At 49.6% G+C, this 23,263-nt stretch overlaps 11 protein-coding genes across 11 annotated transcripts; 5 read left to right on the top strand and 6 right to left on the bottom strand.

The window, feature by feature from the left end:
* Positions 1–3: 3 nt before the first annotated feature.
* Positions 4–885, bottom strand: BT62DRAFT_1073719 (uncharacterized protein; the record flags this gene model as incomplete). The annotated part of the gene is made up of 4 exons (XM_043178961.1): positions 4–332; positions 397–531; positions 583–604; positions 721–885. 4 exons carry the CDS (start codon positions 883–885, stop codon positions 4–6), a joined length of 651 nt encoding a protein of 216 aa, XP_043042717.1.
* A 326-nt stretch (positions 886–1,211) lies between these two features.
* Positions 1,212–2,824, top strand: BT62DRAFT_1002786 (uncharacterized protein; the record flags this gene model as incomplete). The annotated part of the gene is made up of 2 exons (XM_043176878.1): positions 1,212–1,361; positions 1,418–2,824. The coding sequence occupies 2 exons, from the start codon at positions 1,212–1,214 to the stop codon at positions 2,822–2,824; spliced, it is 1,557 nt and encodes a 518-aa protein (XP_043042716.1).
* A 72-nt stretch (positions 2,825–2,896) lies between these two features.
* BT62DRAFT_670485 (acid protease) lies at positions 2,897–5,994 on the bottom strand. Its single transcript, XM_043181822.1, has 11 exons — positions 5,701–5,994; positions 5,617–5,647; positions 5,545–5,563; positions 5,409–5,491; positions 5,338–5,358; positions 5,230–5,285; positions 4,920–5,182; positions 4,670–4,865; positions 4,495–4,608; positions 4,329–4,442; positions 2,897–4,280 (listed from the first exon to the last, which is right to left on the bottom strand). Exons 1-11 carry the CDS (start codon positions 5,877–5,879, stop codon positions 2,969–2,971), a joined length of 2,388 nt encoding a protein of 795 aa, XP_043042715.1. The 5' UTR covers positions 5,880–5,994; the 3' UTR covers positions 2,897–2,968.
* A 91-nt stretch (positions 5,995–6,085) lies between these two features.
* Positions 6,086–7,719, top strand: BT62DRAFT_1073717 (Phosphoribosylformimino-5-aminoimidazole carboxamide ribotide isomerase). The gene is made up of 10 exons (XM_043178960.1): positions 6,086–6,467; positions 6,517–6,691; positions 6,744–6,820; positions 6,866–6,896; positions 6,944–7,011; positions 7,058–7,108; positions 7,154–7,217; positions 7,274–7,461; positions 7,522–7,565; positions 7,615–7,719. The coding sequence occupies exons 1-8, from the start codon at positions 6,173–6,175 to the stop codon at positions 7,332–7,334; spliced, it is 822 nt and encodes a 273-aa protein (XP_043042714.1). The 5' UTR covers positions 6,086–6,172; the 3' UTR covers positions 7,335–7,461; positions 7,522–7,565; positions 7,615–7,719.
* Positions 7,528–8,054, top strand: BT62DRAFT_888096 (60S ribosomal protein L35; the record flags this gene model as incomplete). The annotated part of the gene is made up of 4 exons (XM_043182948.1): positions 7,528–7,565; positions 7,615–7,719; positions 7,770–7,920; positions 7,974–8,054. The coding sequence occupies 4 exons, from the start codon at positions 7,528–7,530 to the stop codon at positions 8,052–8,054; spliced, it is 375 nt and encodes a 124-aa protein (XP_043042713.1).
* A 762-nt stretch (positions 8,055–8,816) lies between these two features.
* Positions 8,817–11,382, top strand: BT62DRAFT_1053460 (Pkinase-domain-containing protein; the record flags this gene model as incomplete). The annotated part of the gene is made up of 5 exons (XM_043178544.1): positions 8,817–9,078; positions 9,127–9,737; positions 9,788–10,630; positions 10,691–10,824; positions 10,874–11,382. The coding sequence occupies 5 exons, from the start codon at positions 8,817–8,819 to the stop codon at positions 11,124–11,126; spliced, it is 2,103 nt and encodes a 700-aa protein (XP_043042712.1). The 3' UTR covers positions 11,127–11,382.
* A 942-nt stretch (positions 11,383–12,324) lies between these two features.
* On the bottom strand, positions 12,325–13,732 carry BT62DRAFT_887983 (chitin deacetylase; the record flags this gene model as incomplete). Its single annotated transcript, XM_043182943.1, has 7 exons — positions 12,325–12,560; positions 12,609–12,685; positions 12,737–12,771; positions 12,821–12,931; positions 12,980–13,168; positions 13,221–13,492; positions 13,540–13,732. The coding sequence occupies 7 exons, from the start codon at positions 13,730–13,732 to the stop codon at positions 12,325–12,327; spliced, it is 1,113 nt and encodes a 370-aa protein (XP_043042711.1).
* A 340-nt stretch (positions 13,733–14,072) lies between these two features.
* Positions 14,073–16,207, bottom strand: BT62DRAFT_979254 (uncharacterized protein; the record flags this gene model as incomplete). The annotated part of the gene is made up of 4 exons (XM_043189424.1): positions 14,073–14,762; positions 14,815–14,997; positions 15,046–15,411; positions 15,467–16,207. The coding sequence occupies 4 exons, from the start codon at positions 16,205–16,207 to the stop codon at positions 14,073–14,075; spliced, it is 1,980 nt and encodes a 659-aa protein (XP_043042710.1).
* A 381-nt stretch (positions 16,208–16,588) lies between these two features.
* BT62DRAFT_1002781 (uncharacterized protein) lies at positions 16,589–16,909 on the bottom strand (the record flags this gene model as incomplete). The annotated part of the gene is made up of 1 exon (XM_043176877.1): positions 16,589–16,909. One exon carries the CDS (start codon positions 16,907–16,909, stop codon positions 16,589–16,591), a length of 321 nt encoding a protein of 106 aa, XP_043042709.1.
* A 114-nt stretch (positions 16,910–17,023) lies between these two features.
* BT62DRAFT_1073713 (uncharacterized protein) lies at positions 17,024–22,568 on the bottom strand (the record flags this gene model as incomplete). Its single annotated transcript, XM_043178959.1, has 10 exons — positions 22,064–22,568; positions 21,913–22,013; positions 21,702–21,839; positions 21,525–21,645; positions 20,063–21,472; positions 19,589–20,001; positions 19,066–19,529; positions 18,896–19,011; positions 18,395–18,841; positions 17,024–18,348 (listed from the first exon to the last, which is right to left on the bottom strand). The coding sequence occupies exons 1-10, from the start codon at positions 22,152–22,154 to the stop codon at positions 17,024–17,026; spliced, it is 4,626 nt and encodes a 1,541-aa protein (XP_043042708.1). The 5' UTR covers positions 22,155–22,568.
* On the top strand, positions 21,893–23,178 carry BT62DRAFT_669993 (uncharacterized protein). Its single transcript, XM_043181820.1, has 5 exons — positions 21,893–22,411; positions 22,463–22,603; positions 22,651–22,783; positions 22,844–22,914; positions 22,963–23,178. The coding sequence occupies exons 1-5, from the start codon at positions 22,268–22,270 to the stop codon at positions 23,065–23,067; spliced, it is 594 nt and encodes a 197-aa protein (XP_043042707.1). The 5' UTR covers positions 21,893–22,267; the 3' UTR covers positions 23,068–23,178.
* Positions 23,179–23,263: the final 85 nt, after the last annotated feature.

The raw sequence follows: 23,263 nt of genomic DNA, 5'->3' as shown, positions 1-23,263 counted from the left end.
TTCCTAAAGCACTGACACTTGAAGGAACAAGAACAAACCTACGCTGCCGTCTTCCAACGGACAACTATAGAAGGTGCCTCCATTGGATGCGGCACCATGATGGTAATGAAGTCTAGGGCCTCTCCATTTCCAAGACCCTCCATCAACGCCATTATGTTTCGTATCAAGGGCTAATTGTAACGGTACGTGGGTCGCTCCAGGGGGAATAGTGGTGACATTCCTCAAGATGACAGGGAAGATGGCAGTCTCGTTGATCGATTGCCAAGGATTATTACGGTTAATGAAGAATAGCGGAAGCGTAGCATCTTCATTTGAGACAATGGCGAGATTTCCTGGCTGTCCAAGGAATGGCGTCCGTTAGATGTTACAGTGCAGCTGAAGCAAGTGTAGGCGTACCTACAACTGGGACAGATACATGTTTCTTGGATTTGTCTCCAACAAGGTAGGGACCGAGAACCTCGATATGAGTGCCACCTGGGAGTATGTTACCAATAGATGTAGACACAGGTGCGCCTGGCCAGATGGGGAACGCTGTGCAATAAAGTGAAGAAGAAGAGATATATCGGCAGTAGTGACACGAACAACATCGAAGACAGGACTTTGACTATTCGAAAGACAGCATATTATATTGCAAACCATCGCATGCTGAGTGTAGTAACGTTAACCACAAGTACTGAAAAAGTCCGAACTTAACATGATACAAAGTACAGATATGCGTACTAGCAAGTATCCAATCCGCCTCCCTCGGCAAATCATCGGATGGCGGCCCGTTGGTCCGTCCACGTGAACCGCTCTGATTTTTTCGACGCGCTCCTTGGAAGCATCCACCGACCACTGTGATGTTCCGGAGTTGCCTAGCCCAGCATGCACGGCATCGCCGCACATGGGAGTCTTTCTCACTGCTTTTCTCTACTACTGCGTGTCTTTGCAAAGGCGGTCCTAGAACCACTCCACCTTCAAAAACTTCTCGGCGGGTGCTAGAGAAAAAGCAACAATATCGTGAAATGAAAAAGTCCAGGCTTGAGAGGCGTACCCGGCGTGAAGAAAGCTTGGACCAACCTTCTATCCCTTCTCCATCTAGGCCGTTACCTGCCTTCTCCAACAAAGACCCTCCGAAAGAATACCGATCCAAGCATTATGTTTCCTTCACAGACAAGCAGCGCGCCTTGTTGCCGAAGCTGGAGCCTCATCAGCTCTCAAAGAGATTAAAAATGCTATGTGACGAAGGTCAAGTTGACGCTGCAGTTTCCATGCTGAAAAACTCCCCCCGAGACGCGCAGAACGTTCCAGTGTGGAATACAGTCATATGGGAGTGTTTGAAGCAGAAGCAATTCCAGCTTTCATATCAACTTTATACAGACGTGCGTGTCTATTGCATTTATTAAGTTATGGATATTAATTCAGATCTCTCACATAGATGAAGCGTCGAGGGCACAGTCCAACTACACGGACTTACCAGACAATGCTGGGCGGTCTTGCCCGCATCGAAGATTGGACATCACATACCAAACAGCTAAAAAATGCCCATTCCTTATATGAAAGCTTTCAGCGGCACGTAACATCGCTTCACAAAGAGAGACCAGATAGTCCCGACATCACCAGTGTTCCCCTAGCCTCTTATATGCGAATACTGGGTGCCGCTGGTCTCTATCAGGAGATGTTCGATGTTTACTATGACCTCGACCCGACAGGCCCATTAACACCCGATCATCTCGTTTTTACATCCATGTTCCAATCTTTATCCCCGCTTCACGTTCCCTACGGAAAGAACGAATCCTTAACTGTCCTTCAGAATGCATCCAGCGCCAAACTGTTATGGTCCCAGATGCTGAAAGCCTCCAAAAAGCACAAGTTCACAGTGGACGCTTACTTAGTCACGGCCGCCATTACCGCACTATCTCGCGGTCGTTCATCTGACCAAGAATTGGCCTTCGGAATTGTTCGTGAATACTTTGGACTGGCACCATCTGAAGATAAATTGACGACCGCAGGTGCTCTGGCTCTCGAGCCACAGTCTTTTGCTGCGGTACTCATGCTCTGCAGAAGCAGTGAAAAGACTTCCCTTTCCGTCGATTTCTTTGAACAAGTTCTGAAGAGGCCTGACCGAATAGGTGGCCCCTCCATCATCGATCGTGGCCACATTGAAGAGGTGATGAAGGCACGCCAAGCTGCCAAACCTCTGCCAGACAATGCACGATTCGAATATGACCTCATTGAATGGCTCATGCACCAGGAGGTCCGTAGCATCAAGGCACGAGCTGCCCAAGTGCGACCTGCGACGTCAACTTATAACCTTGCTCTGTCAACGGCACTCCGTACCGCCGATTGGCACACGGCGACGAAAACATTTGACCTAATGACAGGCTTTCATTGTCATGATTTTATGGATGGTGTGGAGTCGAACTCTCCTCGGCTTGACAAGGCGCGCCCCAGACTTCCGCCGACTGCCGAAAATGTATCCCTGATGCTTCGAACCGCATATGCGACAGAAAATCGCGCCAACGTGCGGCAAGCATTGCGGATGGTGGATTTTTTTGGGATCAAGCAGTTGGCTTCCAATTCATGGCATGAAGACACTCAAGAACGTCCGAAGTCAAAAAGGGCCATCAAAGATCTCCATTTTTACAGCCAGAAACTCGCTACCACTGTTGTTGATTCTCTCATGCACATTTTCAATCACAGCACTAAAGGTGATCGAATAGTTCCACAGGACAGAGAGCGATGGCGCAGGCTCAAGGCAGAAGCCACGAGATACTTGGAAGGAAATGGGGAGCAGCCTGGGTTATCGACCGCAACAAAGAACATTGCGTACGAGAGAGATTAATCAGTAGATCATATATATCAGGAGCGGATGGCGTATTGTGATAATAGGTATGAGGAGATCCTGGGTCCATTGTAACCAAACCTGTCCTAAATATCCCTCGAGCAATACAGCAGAAACACAACAAAATATTCAAAATTAATCACATCAGGCGATGCTCATAGGCCTGTCGCCTGGTGCACTGCCAGGATTCAAAGAGCCACCCTCCCTCTGTAAAACAGGTGATGGTGGTGTGAGAGTAGGATTATTCCCCATCTGTTTGTAGGAATTCGTTTGAAATGGGAGTTGATCGACGCTCCTTGGCCGATTCTCTGATGCGCGGAACCCAGGAGAAGGCGGTACAAGGCTCTGGTCCTCAGGAGTCGATGAGAACACAGGAGGCTCGAAGGAGTTAACTGGCGGAGGCCTCGTGCTTCCTCGGCGGGCATGGGGTTGTGACAGTTGAATTATTGATGAGGGACTCACGTCAGATCGCTGGTCGTGAGCACTGGGCTGATATAAAGACCGTGAAGGCGATTGTGGTAGGTTGGAATCCTCGACGTATGACTGATGAAAGGACCGAGGCGGTGACGGGGACTGGATATCGTACACAGATTGATGAAACGAACTAGCAGATGAGGACGTAGGGTACACAATATTTTCGGGCGTTGAATGACTGGATCGCGAGGGTGCCCGAGGCGTTTTGACATAGAACTCTTGGGATTGCACTGATGGAGGGACAACAAAAGGCTGATCCTCTCCAATTTGTTGATATGCATTAGACTGCGAGGGGAGTATTCCGACACTTTTAGGCCTGCTATCAAACTGTCGGAAACCGGGAGAAGGCGGTGTGAGAACTTCTTCTCCATCATCATTATATGACTTGGATGGTAGGGTTGCCAGACTCTGTGGTCTATCGCCCGGCCGCAGCGTGCTGCCTTCAAATTTATGGAAAGCAGGAGATGGTGGCCCAAACACGGTATCGTCGGTAATCGCCATTGATACCGGTTCGTACGTGTGAGCACCAACAGGAGGTTCACCTGTGATATAACTGCTCCTGGGATTCATCGGCACAGGACTCATTCTGCCTATGGGCGTTCTGGCTGAGGGTCTGGTCCTTCTTCTACACAGGTAGACGATGCCGAAGATGAGCACGGCCAGTATGATCAAGGCATTAAGGGCCAAGATACCCAGCATGGCGGGGAACCATGTGCTGAACTTTTCCAGGGTATCGGCAACGTCCCTGGTAATAGTAATAACGGTAGAGGCAGAGTCCTCTGTGTTATTTGAGGCATTATAGGTGATTCCGGTCAAGGGCGTGCATCCTCTCGCCTGACAAAATTCTGCTGACGCTTTGTCGGGGTCCGTAAGTGATAAAAGTTTGACGTAAGGATTTCCCGTGTTGCCGTGCGAGTCAAAGTCGCCAAAGTCATAGACAGAGTACAACGACCGAAGGACATTGGCCCCGAAGAGCCAGTCACTATTAAAAGATATGAGAAACTGTGTAGTGCTTAACCGCCGGACGTACAATTGGCCTGTACCTATTCCCAGGTTTTGCGGAAGAAAGGAGCCGACACATGTGGTGTTGTCTCCTACAACAGTGGGGGCGATATCTAAAGGATGCAGAGGATAGACCTGTCCTCTGTAATGTGCGTCAATATCTGCTAACAACGGACAAGACGCAACAAACGAACGCGATTTGGATAGCCATGTCAATCTCAGCATCACATGGCACTGACCACTCCGCCAAAGTCGAATCATAGTATGATCCACTGATACCACCATAGATTGCTTCAGAAATTTCAGTACTGGTGTAACTGTATTACTGTTGAGAAGCTTCCTTTGTCGATGGAATATGGCTTATCTTACGAGTAAGACGTTCCCGTGTCTAGTACTGCCACAGCCTTGTTGCTCGGGGCACCTGCAGTTGTAGAAGATGGCAGTATGGTTTGATTACCCACCAAAAGCGCCTCTACAAGAAGACTCCATCGTTTGGGGGAGCTGACTGGCCAGGTGGAAATGGCAACTGTATCTGCCACTTCAGAATACGCCTCTTCATACTCTCCTGTATCCCATAACGCATTAGCACAAGAAAAGACTGTACTTTGCGGGTACAAACCGATGGTAAAGCTGCCATTAACATCATTATTAGCGCTAGTGCTTCGTTGGAACGAAAAGGTAATGAAGTTGGGTTCTGCAGGGTTCTGTGCAAAGAGATTATACAATAGACTTCTTCCCTGCGATGAGCCTGTATTGTTCAATATCGAGTCGATAGAAGACAGGGATGTAAAACCGAGACCCAAAATGCCTTTGGCACCATAACCTAGCGCTGGATTCTGAGCCGAAGTGACGTCCAAATACGCTTGTGATTCCACGGATATCCTTTACCAGCGGTTAGTAGGCTGCCGTGAGAAGAACGGTATTCTCACTCCGCAAACTCAATTGGAATGTGCGATATGGTACCGTTCACCCAGCCAATGCCGTACTAATGACACGCAATCAGACTGCCGCTCCTCCCACAATCGACTGTGGCTTACTGTGATATTTGTTGTGTATCCCTACGCGTCATAAGCTAAGGAGCGCAACCAGAAGCAAAGGCAAGGCATACCGTTTGCTCGGAATTCGGCAAAGGTGGAATGTCAGTCTTTAGCCACAGGTCAGAGGACCCTGTGTCCATTTGAACGACATATGCTATATTGGCGAGTCAAGAATGTTTCGTGCAGTGTGCAGCAATTCGTGCATACTGATATTTCCAGCCGTTACCTGAAGAACTACGAGTATTTGTATTGTTCGAACTACAAGAAACGCAGACGCACGTTTGCCATATAAATCAGATCGTGGACAGTACTAATTTAAGTTGAAGTGAAAATGGCGCCACCGCTTCAAAGACGAGGACTCACCTGAGGTCCAAACCATTATCAGTGCTCACAACAGCAGCCAGGGACGTATTTAAATGATATTTCTCTGTTCCACTTCGTCGAGAAAGAGGAGTCCGCCGAGCACGAGATTGTATGGGAAATTTGAGAGCGAATGAAGCGACACCGAGGCCTACAAGGACCAATAGAGAACCCAAGAACATACTGGAAGGAACGACAGGATGGTAAAAGAGCGAAGATGGTGGCAGAAGCGAAGAGCCCAATAAGACCAGTCCTGGAGGTGAACCTCACAGGTGGACTTATTTGTTTGCCAATGATGGCACCAAGGCACACTTCGATCATTCTTGTTCTTACCACATGGTCCTCCAGCCGCATCGTGCCCTTCGTTGTGTGTAGTCCTGCAATAAGTTCAGGACACCTGCAACGGTAAGCAGAAGGTAGTTCTCGTCACTCTGCACCGCGCTTTTCAGACCGGAATTCGGACCGTGACTGAGCAATGGTGACGCGCCAGAGTCGTTTCAAGCCGTGTATTGACCTACACGACGGAAAGGTCAAGCAAATTGTGGGTGGAACGCTCTCCGACAGTTCTCCGGATGCCCTTCGCATCAATTTCGTCGCAAGGCTCGTTCTATCAAATCCATCTGCCTTTATCACAATAACGAAATGGTCTAGTCAATCCCCAGCCGAGTTCGCGGAACTGTACAAAGATCACCATCTCGAAGGTGGCCACGTCATAAAGTTAGGACCAGGAAATGACGATGCTGCTCGCGAAGCACTCTCTGCATGGCCAGGTAGAGTGCCGTAAGAACTAGAATACCGCATTATTTATGTCTCATGCAGGCGGACTACAGATCGGCGGCGGGATAAATGATACCAATGCCCAGCAGTGGCTTGATGCTGGAGCCAGCAAAATTATCGTCACTTCATATCTTTTCCCTGGCGCGAAATTCTCCTTGGAACGACTGAAGCGTATCTCCCATGCCATTGGCAAAGACAAGCTTGTGGTTGATATCAGGTTTGCAGCACCCCCTCCCCTTCGCGTGCGATAATGCTTACGACCTGAATAGTTGCCGCCGTCATGACTCGAAGTGGTTCATAGCCATGAACAAATGGCAAGATATAACGGACATGGAAGTTTCTCAAAGTGAGACAACTATGTCCACGATTTTCACTCTTTAATCCTTCACAGCAAACCTTGGATTGCTCTCAGACTACTGCAGGTTAGTTGTTATATGCCAGGTCATGAACAGAACTCACAACTCTATAGTGAATTTCTAATACATGCAGCTGATGTGGAGGGTCTATGTCAGGGTATCGATGAAGAACTGGTTTCTCGTACGTTGCTAAATGATTTAATGGATTATAATAATTCAAAACCCAGGCCTCGGTGATTGGGTAAAAATACCGACGACGTACGCTGGCGGCGCAAAAGGTATACATTTGCTAGTTTCTGGCAGCTTACTGATGCTTTCCTCAGATATTGAAGACCTTGGTCTCGTCGACCGACTTTCTGGAGGACGAGTGGACCTAACGTACGGGAGGTACGCCAAAGAATGATTAGATAACTTCCTTCTCTGCTCACGTTGTTTCCCTTCAGTGCTCTGGACATTTTTGGAGGCTCACTGGTACAATTCGAGGAGCTTGTGAAAAGAAATTAGAACTTATAATTATATAATAAAATATCAAAACAACTTTGGGAGCGTGAGAAACGACTTTACAGTTTTGAATAAGGTTTGGTACAGATTCCTGGCCGGCTTACAAGCACCTAGTATTCATCCCTTCAAGGTAAGAAATTTCGCGTTGTCGTCGATAAGGGCGCTACAATACTTATACACAACTGTTCAGACCACCATGCCTGGAAAAGTCAAGGCGTACGAGCTCCAGTCCAAGTGCGATTTTGCGACCATTGTCCAGTTGGCTTTGCTTACCTTCTGTTAGGTCCAAGAATGACTTGTCGAAACAACTCCTCGAGCTCAAGAATGAGCTCCTGACACTACGGGTGCAAAAGATTGCTGGTGGGTCGGCGTCGAAGCTGACGAAAATGTGCGTGTTTGGATACTTGTTCTTTTCCCGCGTACTGATTATTGTTCTAGTAACACCGTCCGCAAATCCATAGCACGGGTGATGACCGTCATGAACCAAAAGGGTCGTCAGAATCTCCGCGAGTACTACAAAGACAAAAAGTACCTTCCTTTGGACTTGCGGGCCAAGAAGACTCGGGCAATCAGGCGGCGGATGACCAAGGTAAGAGGTCCCTGTATCTCCCATATCCTACCGCTTACATGTACCTTTTCCAGCACGAGACATCGCTAAAGACCCTAAAGCAGAAGAAGAAGGAGCTTAACTTTCCCATTCGAAAGTACGCTGTCAAGGCATGAGGGCGGGGAGCTCTGCTATCGTATTTTACCTGGCAGTATTTGCATTCAATGACCAAGCCTATGCTCTGCTGATACTGTAACCTGTATGAGTGGATCATTGCCATGCGTTTGCGGCTTAGACTGTCATTTTCAATGAAATGAACTGGTGGAAGAACCTTCTGCATATTACTTCAAGTTTTTTTTTTGCATAAATTGTGGCACATTTTTCACCATTACAGTATAAGCGACCTAAATGGATGTGTATAGAGTAACTTTCCCAGGCGATGCTTACTTGTTACTCCCATACCCACCCTTCCTGTCCGTACCCTCTTCCTTTCTAGCCCTTCTCGTCTTTGCAGCAAGCCTGGGGCCAGGTATTGAATACTGAATGCTAACTGTCGCAATCGTGATCCGTGATTGCCCCTGCTTTGACTCTTTGCCCGTTTTACCTACCACGCTGGCCGTTTCTCACTAATACGGCCACAATATCTTTCAGTATACCCTGCCATCGAGACAATTTGTAGTCCTTTACTTTTCACGAATAGTGACACCGACGAGCTCCGAGTACCATCGCCGTACGACACGATATTTCACGACGTTACGAAATGGTGAGGTTACAACCATCTGTTTGAATGCAATTCGCAGCGAATGGGTGGTTGTTCGTTCAATAGAAGACGTGGGACTCGACACGTGTAGTGCCCCGCGTGCTATAGCCAATCACTGTTGGTAATGGCAATAGTCTCAGATCACGGCAACCACCCAACGGCTTCCTTCGTATCCACTATGTTTTCCTCTTCTCGTTTTGCAGCGCGGAACAGCTCTGACCTCTCCCATTCTAAGCCTCACCCCATGGTCTTGTCAAGATCACCGCCGTCATCGGGCGAGGTCGATACTAAATCCCAGCCTCGAGAGCCATATCCGATTCCTAGCAACAACCCGGCTAGTCAGTATACGTTACTGGAGAAGTTGGGAACAGGCAGCTTTGGGACTGTGTACAAAGCTATCCACAATGAGACGAAGCAGATAGTAGCCATTAAGCAAATAGGTCAGTCTGCTGCATCAATCAACAACAGCATGTTCAACTTGTGTTTAGACCTTGAGGATTCCGATGATGATATCTGTGAAATACAGCAGGAGATTGCTAGTCTCGCTCAGTGCGATTCAGAATATGTGACGCGCTATTACGGGTCTTTCGTCGTCGCTTACAAGCTCTGGATCATAATGGAATATCTCGCTGGGGGCTCATGCTTGGATTTATTGAAACCCGGTCCTTTTTCAGAGGCCCATATCGCGGTCATTTGTCGGGAGCTTTTACTCGGTCTCGACTACCTTCATGCCGAGGGTACTATTCATCGAGACATTAAAGCCGCCAATATTCTCCTCTCATCCTCCGGCAAAGTCAAGCTTGCTGACTTTGGTGTCGCTGCTCAGCTCACGAATACACTTCGACATACATTTGTTGGTACTCCATTTTGGATGGCCCCGGAGGTCATCCGGCAGGCAGGGTATGACGCCAAAGCTGACATGTGGAGTCTGGGTATTACAGCCATTGAGATGGCAAAGGGCGAACCGCCCCTTGCAGAGTATCATCCTATGAGAGTTCTGTTCCTCATTCCCAAAGCCAAACCTCCCGTTCTCGAGGGCGCCTTTTCTGCAACCTTCAAAGATTTCGTCACTCAATGTTTGACGAAAGATCCCAAAGCTGTAGGTTATTCACCTGTTTGTAGCGTTCTAATATCACAATGTCCTTTCAGCGTCCCATGGCCAACGAACTGCTGCAACACCGATTCATTCGCGGTGCACGGAAAACATCATACCTCACCGAGCTCATTGAGCGTCTCCAAGATTTCCGTGCACGCTCACCTGTCAAAGGAGGAGCTCACCAAATCTACCAGCCTACGGTGCGAAACGGTCATGCCTGGGACACGACAGGTACAATGCGGAGTGACTGGAACTTCGATACGCTACGCTCTTCAGCTATGGGAACGTTCAGGGGCATGGCAAAGGACCTCGTGTCGTCATCGTTATCTCCTGACATCGACGAAGAACCTGAAGAGTTGGACGCAGATGAAGGCCATTCATCCGTCGACACCGTAGGTGCTACAAAGGGAAGCGGAGATCCTATCGTGGAAGGCGGGCTGGGAATGAACACACAGGCAGGCCATTCGACCGTGATCATCAAGCCTCTCCACATTCCTGATTCTGGGAAAGACGTTGCCACCTTGTTGGCGGAACAGAATGCGTCGGACACTCCACCTCCCCAGGTTGACGAAAGTGCAACCCCGCTTGGTGCACCACCTGCTTATAGTGGGTCCATGCGGGGGTCTCGACGATCATCGTATGCTGCACGTCATGCTGGTGGCGTAGGTACTATAATGAAGGAGGCTGATTTAGGTAACGGCATCGATACCATCCGACCCATTAAGAAATTGGACACGGCGGGATCCTTGCGATTGTCAGCGGAGTACGTCGGGAACATGCGTCGGGAGGGCTGCACATCTGCACCAACGACGCCCACGCATAAGCGCAACGCCAGCGAAACGGCTAAGGCAGGAAAATCTGTGATCGATGATGTGGTTCTACCCATCCTTCAGAAGGTATGTGTGGTTCTAATTTGGCGTCATAATTCGCGTATGCTCACCTGGCTCGAATTTCAGGCCATCGGGGATGACATGGATGCAAGGGAAATTGAATCGCTGAGCATGTTATCTCGGGGGTTCAGCGAGCTCAAGGAGGCTAATCCTGAACTGGCGTACAACGTTATACTTGATATTCTATCGGGCATCAATGAGTAAGTCCAATGTTGAACTCCGCTGCGCTTACTGATATGGATCGGTCAGGAATCCTGCAGTATGGCAACACGTCCAAAACTCTCGTGCATTGTTCCCACACAAGCGGGTTATCCGTAGAAGCGAAATGACAGCCAAAGGTCTGGTCGTTACAGAGGTCCAGGAAGACATTTCTCCGGGTTCAGCAGAACCAGCACCTTCCGTCAAGTCAGAAGATTCTTCGACACGTAAATCACCCATCGCGGAGTTGCTTTACATGCGGTGGTTAGAAGGTCTGAAATTTAAATGGCCTAGTCTCACGTAGTCTTCCCTTGCGGTGCGTCTTTTCATAGGTCCACTGATGATGTAACGCTTTCCGTGTTCTGTTCTCCTTGGCACGTTCATTCACTCACTACACGCGCAATTTAATGGTATTTATATGTCCGGTCTCCTAACTGTAGCTTATCATCTGTTTCCTGGTTTCGTTGCCTGTCTGCTTTCCTCTCCAGACATGCACTAGACATTTCTTTTGAGCATTTATTATGGCCTTACGACTGTTACGCACTAGTACTAACGACAAAACACGCGCGCTGTAACCTCTTCTTTGGTGAATAAACGTCTTCCTTGAGTTTTTCTTCCTCTTCGTGCTTTTTTTTTTTGCTTTTTAGTCTCCAGTCCTCGTCTCCTACATCAGCATCGGGGAAGGCTCCATTTGAGGTGGTTGGTGAGCATACGGCTCATTTGCCAGGTGGTTACCGATGGTTTGCTGATCGGGAAATGTCTGTTCTGCAGCATCGAAAACCGGCCTCTGTTATCGTTCTGTATGTTGGATATAACAAGAGAATACGGCCTTTATAACCTGCAAATCAGAATCGGTGTGCTCATTTCGCCACAGCTGGTAATGTTTGCTGATGGTTGTAGCTGGTTTTCGAGGAGTGCATATCAGTTCACGGTCGTGATGTGTTCATTGTGGAAAGCCTTGCTCTAGACCAATGTATTCATCTTCTTCGACGTTTATATAGTACGAAATACATAGTAGATAATTTCTTTCCCAAGACTATTAATGCACATGCAGGGATGGACAGAATGTATATTCAAATTTTGCACCCCCACAAATAGTCCACCGGTTAATACAAATTTATATAAGTAAGAGTCTGTGCGTAAGTGATTATTTTCTAAAACCAAAATACGACAACAAATTGAAGGCGATAAAAAATGTCTTTGTGTCGGTAGCATAACCCAAGCAAGGAAAGGGTCGTGACATCCGTTGAAATAAGTTCCTTACAACTAAGTAGAGCAAAATAGGTAGGAGTTAGAGTGCCAAAGTTGCCACCGATGCTACCATGAATAAGGCAGATGTCACAATACCCAGCAAAGTACGTCCCTGGCTAGACAAGTCAATCGAGTTCGCTTTAGTGCTTACAGAGGCGGATGTTGTTGTACTTTCAGTCGCCGACGTGTAACTTGTGCTCGTACCACTGTAACTTTGATTAGAAGAGATTAGAACAATATCAACACAATGCTTACCCTGTAATGGAGCTTGTGGCACTCGGGGTGGCCGCGACCAAAATTCCGTCCGCGGTAACCGTCGAATCATCATTATTAGAGTTCTGGTAGGGACGACCGTCTCCTACCAGTCGGGCGACCGACGTAGTGTTCCATCCGTTGGACTTCATGAAAGGATAAGCATTGATAAAGGCTTGGACCATGTCGGTGGTCAACTCATGCTCCAAGATGATCAAACCCGGGGTCTTGGGACCTACATAATGATTAGCGAATAATGGACAATATCTGTGATTTGATTTACCTGTGAGCCACTTCTTCATTTTACGACTAATGGCTCGCATCGTAGTACCCCCAGATTCCATACTCCAGTCGTCAGTGCTATCAGTAACGGTAAATACCTCTATTGAGTGAACTTTAGGAAACACATACTCCCGATTCCACATAATGCACTCAAGCCCGAACACCTAACGCAGAGTTGAGAACAAGCCATTGAAGGGTTACCATGTCTCGTACCTCCGCCGCAATGGCCCTTACTCTGTTGTCTGAATCGCCATAAGGTGGTCTCCAAAACCTAGGAACGCGGCCGCCCGTTGAGTTGTGAATGATTTCCATAGTCCAACCAAGCTAGCGAACACATTAGTTTGATTCTGGTTTGGCAGCGTTAAAACACACCTCTGCAACGACTTGGATGTTGGTAAGCGTAGTCATGTAAGGATGAGTGTATGTGTGCACTGCGATATCCCCTCCAATGTTATATGCAGCATTGAACTGATTGGGATTACTAAGGATATTAGAACCGATCATAAAATGAGTCGCGCTCTGGTTCTGGGACTGCAAAAAGGTAACGAGACGGGGGGTAGGCTGAATGAAGCCGTCAGCTTTTCCATGTTAGCGAGAACAAAAGAAAACATACGGGCAAGGGTCCATCATCAAACCCAATGCCCAAAGTGCCTGTAGGAGCGTCCCAAATGTCTTCCGGAATTCTGCATTGATACGAAGAGGAGCAAACTTCTGATCCATCAGGGTCGAAGCCATCGGGGTAAACAGGACTTCTATCACTTGTGCTGGTCGACTCGGGAATATTGGGTATTTTCCCGGAGGATACGGCATCGTTGAGGGCGTCTACCCATGCCTGAGGTAGCTGACTTGTATCAGGCGTCGACGTCGGAAAGGCACTTGACCAGGCTAGCGAACAATGAGTAACGTGTATGTATAGAGCCAAGAGGACGCACAGGGAGAACCGACTTCAGCATAATTTATGCCGTCGCCTGGTGCGCCTCGCTTGAAGAGATTGTGGACGGGATGATCGCATTCGTGATACCAGTTACCAGGAAGGCGCCTGTGCTGCTCATGATCGTGACAGTCTGAGCGTGGTAGATTCGCAGCAAGGGCGACATTAATGGCTAGGAAGATGGAAGTAAACATGGCGGTCGAATATGGAGGATGAGGAGAAATTGGTACCTTGACGGGCGCTCATTTTGAAGGGCTCTGTGAGACAAAGTCCGTTTGCTTCGCCTTGAGTCCCGCTCGAGAGTTTCATTTCAGATCAGTCGGAGTGCCAGACTCTAACCAGAAAGACGGAACGTTAAGATAGACACTGCGCCAAAAACATTCCAGTCACTTTGGTTTCCGTTAGACCATCATAGACAACCCTTTACAACGGAGCGTACCTCATGTCACCCCTTGCCGACAAAAGCCCTGACAACTTGACAGTAGAATAAACAAAGTAACAATGCATTATCAGCCAACATACAGACGCCTTGGGTTATACTGGCGAGGCGGGCGTTCCTCCATTGCGATACGCAGCCCGTAACACCAGCACTCCGTCCTTCAATTGAGCCACCTCCTTCACCAATGCCGTAAACTTGGCCTTTTTACCCTCGTCTCTAAGATATGGAGTGAAGTGCTGGATACAGTCTCTCGTAGACGCGTTCGGGGTATTTTTTAACCACTCGATCACCATACGGTCTTCAAGTGGGGGTACCGGTCCCGCATTGGACTTGCGTTTTTTGGACTTGGAAGGTCCGCCCATCTGCCCGCTGCCTTGAGGCGAAGCTGCCCCTTCATCTGCTTTCCTCTTCTTTCCATTCTGGATTACAGGACTTCCAGCTCTGCTTCCCGCTCCCGCAACTGGACTCGTCGCACGACTATTTGAGACAGGAACGGGACTCGTTGCCCGACTCGCGAGGGGGCTACCTCCACGGCTCCCAGCACTGGATTTCAGTTTCGGAGCCTTCGGGCTAGTGGCGCGTTTCGCTACAACGGAATGTCCGCTGAGGCTAAGATTCGGGGGTGATGTGGCCCGAACATCTGACTTGGACCCGTTCAGAGGTAGCTGGTTCATGGAAGATTTTGCTGTCTGAGATGCCTGTGAATTCGCAGGTGTTTCGTTTAGTTGGGGGGGTTGTGAGACAGGCTGTGTTGATATCTCCTCCTCTTCTTCCGAAGACGACTCCTGTCACAGATTGAATAAACAATCTAACATCAAGGAAACTACGGAAACTTACAGAACTGGCATACGGATTCTTTTCGTCGTCACTTTCATCTGCATCCCCACCTTCACGATTGCGTATCAGCTTCTGCATTCGTCGCTCTTCTTTCGACATCTTGGGCTTCTCCTCTTCATCTGAATCATCTATGTAACCCTCTCTAGTTTTATTCGCGGTCTTGTACTCTTTTTTCAACCGTTCCTGAATATCTGGTCAGAAACAAAAGCAGAAGAAACGCTATGAACGAACCTCGAGCTCTTTAGCATCTTCATCGTCATTATCAACCTCCATCTTCTCGTCGTCATCCGCAAACTCTTCTTCGTACTCCTGCTCATCAAGATCTCCGTCTTCTCCATATTCCCTCTCACGTCTACGTCTAGAACCCTCGCCGTCTTCATCATCTCCAAACAAGCTGCTCATTCCATTGTCAACGGCCTTAAGCCTGCGCCCTCCGGGACCTAAACTCTGCCCGGACACGTGCACAAAAGAATTGGGATCATCAACTGCAGTCCCTTCAGCCTCTGCCTTGAACATCGCAGCTGTTTGGGTGGATATAGCTCGTCCCGTTCTCTGAGATAGCCAAGCACCAGGGTCGCGTTTCTGATGCTTCGCATACTGTAGTATAGATTCTGTTAGCATGCAGACGAAGCATAAAAATACGATGTTATACCTGAGCCTCGACATTAGCTGTATCAGTAGGCAGATCGTGCTTCAACTTCTTCTGAAATTTGTACCACCGGTGAGCAGGGACAAATTTAAAGACATCATTAGCTGCAGGCATGAAAAACGCATGCGTTTGGGCCTTTGTCGTGTCGTCCAGCTGCGCTACCCAAGTCTCTCTACCCATGCCATCCTCCATAACCCACGGATACCTCTCCTCCTTCCTTAATAGCCTCGTTTCTTCCGGAACAATGAAGACCTGCCTTGTCTTCTTCTGGAACTTCTTCTTCGCCGGGGCAACCTTTGCCTTGCTTGCTTCATCCTGAACGACCCGCCCCTCCGCATCCACCATCACGACTTTGCCATCCTGGAGAACGGGCTTGCCATCTGCGCCTGTCATTGCCTTCACCGGCACTCCAGCTGTGCTCGCTGCGGGGTCATCCTTCCTGAGGTCTTTCCGATTCAGCTTGATAGGTTGCGGCCATGCCGCTATGTCGACAGGTTTCCGCGAGTCAAACTTCATGACATCGTATTTCCACCCATTGAGAGCAGAAGAGAAGAGCTTGTAGTCTGAATGAGGTCCGTCTGGAAGGTGGAGGTCGTCGTCGTCGTCGTCCTTCTCTTCGCGGGGAGGTACGGCCTTTGGCGGTCGAGGTTTCTGAGGTGAGGGGCCGGCCTTTGGCTGCACCTTGGCCACTGGCGGCTTCTTCTTGTGAAAAAGAATGCTAGCGAGGTCTTTCTTGGGGGGCATTACGAGCGAATATTATCGCTGAAGGAATGGAGTAGTGGTGGTAGTGACGAAGTCACAACTCAGGTCGAGTGTTACATATCCCAATTAGTATCAGACAATGGCCGACAACAATTGATTGTCCCATTCGATTGCTTTTTTTTTTTTTTTTGTTTGTTTTCAGCATTTGATTGACCGCAACAAGTAAGCTAACTCCTAAGACGCAGTGGAGGTATAGGTCCTCAAGATCCTCTTTCCCTCTTGTTCCGGTCCCTCCGCTCTTCCTTCCGAGTTTCCTGGGTGTTTTGGCGTGTAATGTGGAGTAGAGTAACGGACATGTATGGTATTTTGCCCCCCCCAGCCCACCACGGGTGGGCTAATTGATTAGTTTGATTCTGCGGTTGGCTAAAGCCTGAGGTGTTTTGCGAGCGTGTCTTGGGTGCTGGCTGTGTCAGACATGTTCCATGGTGTGGTGGGTGCGCGGTGGTTACCCATGCTCGTCTTCCGTGTCACCCTCGTCTTCTTCCCACCACTCTCCCCTTCTTCTTCTGGCTCTGGGGCGAGCCTCTCGTTCCATTCGATTGCTTGACTCAACAACCGGACATCATTAGATGAATGGCGACGCACTGTGCTCAGTACGACGGTCTTCAAATATGGATACAACATGGATATATGCGCAAACAGGCAACAGTCAAGAGTAGATGTAATAGCAAGTGCAGAAAACATCACCGGTACTGACAGAATATTTCTGGGATACCAATTCGGAAAAAAAGAAACAAATGCCTCATCAACGAATGAAATGACACGCCTATCGATACAAACTGAAAGCAAACATGGTGGTCATGTAGGACCATCTGGTCTATTGACATTTCCGTTTTGAGGCGGAACGGCGGGGCCGTTGCCAGGAGGGAAGACACCCTGAGAGGAGGCCGGTCGGGAAAGAGGTGGCGGTGGCGGATGCTGCTGGAGAGCACCTGGCGGAGGTAATGGATACGGTGGGACACCTGGCGGGGGTTGGCCGTAGACAGGATGACCTGGCGGACCGCCCCCTGGGGGAAAGGGAGGTAGACCACCGCCCTGACGAGCGACATCGAGCTCGTGTCTGAGCATGTCGATCTCGCGAGCCATATCTTGGTGGCTTTGCTTGAGCTGAGCGACGAAATCGATAGCTAAAGGGCCGTCAGTGGAAATAAAGGGCGAGAAAAAGGGCTGCGACACGCCTTTGCTTAAAATTTCCCACTTGCTAGCCTTCATGCCGCGATCAGCTGGCAACTGGTCCCTCAGCTCATCAAAAAGATCCTTCATCTCCTTTCTTCTCTTCCGTTCTGCGAGTTTGTGGGAAACACGAAGCTCGGGAGAGCGGGAGTATGGGGTTGCGCCAGCGTCCTTGGAGAGCTTGCTGGAACCAGGGGGAGAAGGAGCAGAGGTGGGCTCTTCTGAGGCCTCTTGGGAGCGCATTTGACGCGATGGAGGACGCGACCTGGATCGCAGAACCCTGGTCGGGCCAGCAGGATTCGACGACGACGGATTGAGATTGTCGGGAACGGACATCCTCCTATCGAGAGCCCTGTCAGGAGGGAAATTGATGGGTGGCATGATGGGAATGTTCGACATAGGATCGAACTGGCGGTGGGGGTCGTGGTCGAGGGAATGGTGCTGCATTGAACTCTGGTCAGAATGTGGCCACGCGAAAGATGCAATTCCGGAGGCGGGGGGGTGATGCCGGCCGTCCGTGCCGGAAACAGCCGATGCCGGCGAGGGGTAGCCGCCACCCAACGACGAGGAATCGCGTCTGCCGTCGACCCATGGCCATTGCCCGCCCCGCCCATCGGTTGAGTTTCGCCGCTCGTTCAGGCTCAGCTGCTCTATCCGTGCCGTATCCACTGCCGAGCCCCGCCGTTTGAATGCCGGTCCCTCGTCCACATCCATCTTGTTCCCGACGCCTGGCCCAATCAGTTGTGGGTCGATGTCTTGCCCAGAAAACCCTGCTCGCTCGCTCGACATCTTCCTTTTCGTGCCCTGCAGTCGTCCAGGCGACTCTTGGCCCACTGCAATCGAATGTCGTCGCATCGAGTAGTCGAACGGCACTGCCTCTCGCGGTAGCCCTCGAACACGCCCTCCCGTGTCCATCTGCATTTCATCTCGTTCCTTCGTCTGACCGGCTCCTGAAATACGATTCATAAGCGGTCGTCTTTGACAGACAGAACGTACCTTCTGTCACCCCGCCAGATGTCTGGTGTCGCGTACTACTTCCCTTTGCACTACTACCTCCCTCTGACGGTCCTGGCCCTCGATCCTGTTCTTGTGAAGGCGACCGCAACAGCTTGCGTAATTGCGCATTCCCGTCTCCCGACCGACTCGTCGCCTCTCCGAACACAAAAGGCGAGCCCGGACGTGGATCGGACATACCGCCTTTGAATGTCGAAGAGCTCGCCAAGTCGCTCTGCTGCCGAAGGAAATGCGAGCTCGGATTTTGTTTTGAAGGCGCGGCATGCAGCGACGGATCCGTAATGGAGCCCCGGCGCTGGGTTTGCAAGTATTCGAGAGGCGCCAATGGGACTACAGGCGAAAGCCTACTTGATTGCTCCCTGTTCGACGGAGACGAAGAAGACTTGTGTCCAAGCTGGGGTGATGTATGCGGTAAAGTGTCGGAATGGTCTGCCATTGTCGACACATGCGACATTGAAAGTAAGAGGCAGAAATTTTACAGACAATGCGCCCAGTATTCTTGGAAATATGCGTCAAGCCAGGAAGGAAAGGTAACAACGAACCAGTTGTACCGACTGTACATATTCAATTGATTCCCTTCCCCCATTGACAACGTGGGCCTCCACGTGGAAATACATACATGGTTATATTGCCCGCATTGCCTCTTTCAGCACTCCGGCCCGCCCAATGCTGTCTGCTCCAGCGCCTCCCGTTGCACCTCGTCGACCTCTATCGCACGTACGTACAGCTGGCCCTGGCTATTCCGTGTGCGCCTCCCAACCCATATCTCTGCCGTCTTCACCTTTTTCTCTTCCTCGTCGTCCGCCAAAACGATCTGTCGAATCCAGGGTAAGTAATCAATGTCAAATACCGTCTCTCGCAGTGCTTGTGCTCCCATCACGTTCCTCCCGAGTGTTTTGATCACATCTCGATAACCGGCATGTGCACTCAAATTCCTACTTCGCATACTGCCGAAAATCCCACCACGCGAGAGTCGTATGGCCGTTGACATGATCGTCCTGTCGTGATCATCATCCCCATAAGAGTCCTGTCTGGTTATGCTGTCTCGCGTGCTAAAGAGAATGGTGTGTCCCACTTCGTCATCCCCTGACGCTTGCGCTTGGCTGAATGCGATGGCCTTAAATCAAATTCATCAAATTCTGGATAAGGATAAGAAATGTGGTAGCACAGACTCACCTCCGGCATGTCCTCGTCGCGTCTTCTCAGATGGGAGTCCAAAAATGAGAGCGATTCGGCGTGTCGAGCCACAAACCCATCCAGGCTTAGTGATTCATCCAAAGAGAGAAAGAATCCGCTTGACGATGCCGATTCCTCGTGTCTGCAGGGTTGATGATGAAGCATCCACTGTGAATCAACATCATATCCTGGGCACCATAGCTGTAGTGTGTGAATGGTTCGTCGCAGATCTGGAGTGGTATCGTAGTGCTCCGGTGAGGGCTCGTAGACCTGGGTGATACACTTCCGGTCGACAAAGTATCCTTCAGCGGCACACATGCTTTGCAGATACGAAGTCGCCAAGCTACTCTCGCATGGTCGGAAATGTAAGATCTGTTGCAACGGCAGATCATCAAGGGGGAGGAGGGTAATATCTACCCCAAAATAGTACTAAATCAGGACACGGCAAAGGTGAACCGGGGAAACCTCTCTTACCGTTACAAGTACAAATTACAGGCCTTTTGCAATCTTTGATGAAATTTGTCACAGCCGGCCAGAAATTTACATCTTCCTTGAATAAGATGTCGACCTCTTCTAAAAGGACCAGCGACTGGTTCACTTGTTTGTTTGACGGTGCATCAGTCGGCTCCGTCGACGTGTGCTCGGGTGCAGACTTTCTTCCGCAAAGCATTGCGGTGAAATTCCCATGTGCATTCTCATTTCGGTCTTCTTCCCGGCGGGCCTTCTGAACCAAATGGTTTTTGCCCACTTCTCCTACCAGATTGTCCAAATTGGATGCATTCCGCTTCCCTATGCCCGGATACACTTCAAAGACCTCCCATCCCATCTCTGCGGCGCAAGCATAGACGGCAGCAGTCTTGCCACTGCCCGAGGGACCCGTGAGGATGATCGTATTCATCAAATCCATAAATAGTGGCTGGGTGGGAGCTTGTGGCGGTGATGAAGGGGGGACATACTCATCTTCGTAGCGCGATTTACGCTTCAGTCTCGTGAGCCCGTTCATCTGTTCGTCTGTGCTGGCAGGGTAAACGAAATCGTCTTCACTGGACTGAACGATCCAGTTGTCCTCTTTGTCAGAGTCAATTCTTTGCTTCTTCCGGCGCCGCCTTTTTGACACTCGGCGCGGAATGCGAGGCGGTTTAGTTGTAGCGGACTTTGTTTGCGAGAAATGGGCTGGACTAGACTGGGCAGATTCGATGGAAGCTGGGGGATCTTTGAGTTCTAGCTGGAGCGCGCGGAGCCAATCGCGAAGATACCGGGCGTTTTTCTCGTTTCCCAATACTTCATCAGCACAAGTTGGACGATACTGATCCGTCCAGAGTTTTTGTTTCTGCTGGATAACCGTCGAGTTAGATGACCGTCGAGAAATAGCAGGGTGGTCTTTATGTGACTCTGGAAGTCCTGCTAGATAAGACGCTTTGTCAAGCGAGATTCTGGATTCCGATTTAGTTACGGGTTGTGCTTGGAGTGATAATTGCATGATCTGAGACGATGTTGCGTGGTATGTAGTCTGAGGTCCGCGAATATGCTGCATCTCTCTGCTGGGGTAGGGAACATCTAAGAGTTTGGTGTCTGCTTTTCGGGGACTGTATGGAGTAGCCGCTCGTTTAAGACGCGCAAATATGGGGTACGGTTGTACAAGCCGAAGTTTCACAGGAGACCATGATTCGATGACAATAGGGTCCTGCTGAGAGCCACCACCGAAAGATAGTTGTGATTTTAAAGGGTGAGCTATAAATTGTGGTGGGGGAGGCAATGAGGATTGGTTCTCAATCACGGTATCACGCAGGCCGGCACTGGCATCTTCAGTGTCCAATGGGATTGGAGAGGATATCGGAGGCGCAGAGACGAACTCCACTTCGTTCAAATGAGCAAGTTCGCTAGCTGGGATACATAGGCGTGTCAGGAGAAACGGTGGCAGTGGTGATTGACAGACCTGACTGTTCAACAACGCTTACATCCTCTTTATCATTGCTGAGCTCCGAGGTATCAGCCTGAGTGGATGTATATTCCTGCGTCCCTTTAGATTTCTTCGGAAAGAGGTCGAACAGAGTTTTCTGTAGAAACAGTTACAAGGTCGACCACAGGTGAAACGGTGATCAAGAACGCTCACCTGCATGGTGCTAGGTTTTATCGCGCCTTTTGACGATTTCCTCCTTTGCGCCATCGTAAACCACGTAAAGTGGTAAAGATGTCGATATGAGAGACGGTCAACGATGGTAGACACAATGAGACGCGTCGTGTGCACGTGCTAGCTGACAGTGCCATTCTGAAGCCGTGTACGGGAGTTTTTTTTTTTTGTTTGTTTTCAGCATTTGATTAACCGCAACAAGTAAGCTAACTACTAAGACGCAGTGGAGGTACAGGTCCTCAAGATCCTCTTTCCCTCTTGTTCCGGTCCCTCCGCCCTTCCTTCCGAGTTCCCCTGGTGTTTTGGCGTGTAATGTGGAGTAGAGTAATGGACATGTACGGTACTTTGCGCCCCTGTGGTGGGCTGCGGTTGGCCGAAGTCGTGAGGTGCTTTGCGAGCATGTCTTGGGTGCCGGCTGGGTTGGTCGTGTTCCATGGTGTGGTGGGTGCGTGGCGGCTGTGTTCTTCCCACCACGTGTATGGGAGTTTGTCAGACCATGGTAAAGATTCGCCAGCAGCCTTGACTTGCTACCGTTTTTATTTCGCTCCATGGCTGATCCCGTCGCTGAGAAATCTGGATTCCTGCGTATGTACATGTCCTCTCACCCGGACACGCTGGTCGCGTATGCCAAGTTCTATGGCCAGGTCAAGGAGAATATCAAGAGCGCCGAGATGAGCGCCATTGACACCAAGGTGGCCGTTCTACATGCATGTCAGATATATGCAACTGAGCCAACGGTGCAGAGCATGACTCTGATGTGCACACTCGCCAACGGGTCAAAGAAGGAGGTCGTCGTCGTACTGGATCCACCACTGAAAGGGTACGAAGACGTTAAGCCACGTCTGCTAGAAATGAAAGCTTTGACGCAGGAAGGGCTGGGAATGGTTCGTTTTACTTTTGATGCCAACATGGTTTGCCTAACATTCAACAGATCAAAGCACCCCACATAACCTCCTTCCGCTTTCCGTTAACTGTGAACACCTGGTTCACGCTTTTCATACTAGGATGTCTCCTTTACATTGGCACCTCACCCAGTCATCCTAAGAGTCCTCTCTACCTCCCCGGTCGGCTCGCACGCTCCTACATGGACTCCTATTTCAAATCTGTGCTTTGGGCCTTTGCAGGTATTCATGCCCTCGAAAGTCTTTATACACTACACCTGTGTAGGAAGCATCACACCGGTTTGGTTGTCGGTGTGCGTGATGCAGATGATCCGGTATATTCTGCACTGATGAATGCGCAGGCTCAATACGTCTTTTTCACACTGATATTAGGGTTCAACGTCTGGGTAGACCTGAGGAAGCGGATTCAGGCGGCAAGGATAGAGTCGGTGATGAAAGTTGAATAGGTTCATCTCTTGCTCTTGACCTTGTAACATTACTCGGGTTCAGCAACTTGAAAAGTCTATATTTTATCACCGAGCTGAATCACGTTTTGTGATGATCGGCAGGGGCCTAGACTCGGCCGACGGATGAGTAATGTTGTGATTATGACGCAACGTGATCAGAATCGATCATGGGCCGAAACCGCGTCGTATATGCTTG

Source organism: Guyanagaster necrorhizus, assembly GCF_019112545.1.
Source record: "Guyanagaster necrorhizus MCA 3950 unplaced genomic scaffold BT62scaffold_6, whole genome shotgun sequence".
Taxonomy (NCBI): Eukaryota; Fungi; Basidiomycota; class Agaricomycetes; order Agaricales; family Physalacriaceae; genus Guyanagaster; species Guyanagaster necrorhizus.
This window is presented reverse-complemented; position numbering and strand designations above follow the sequence as displayed.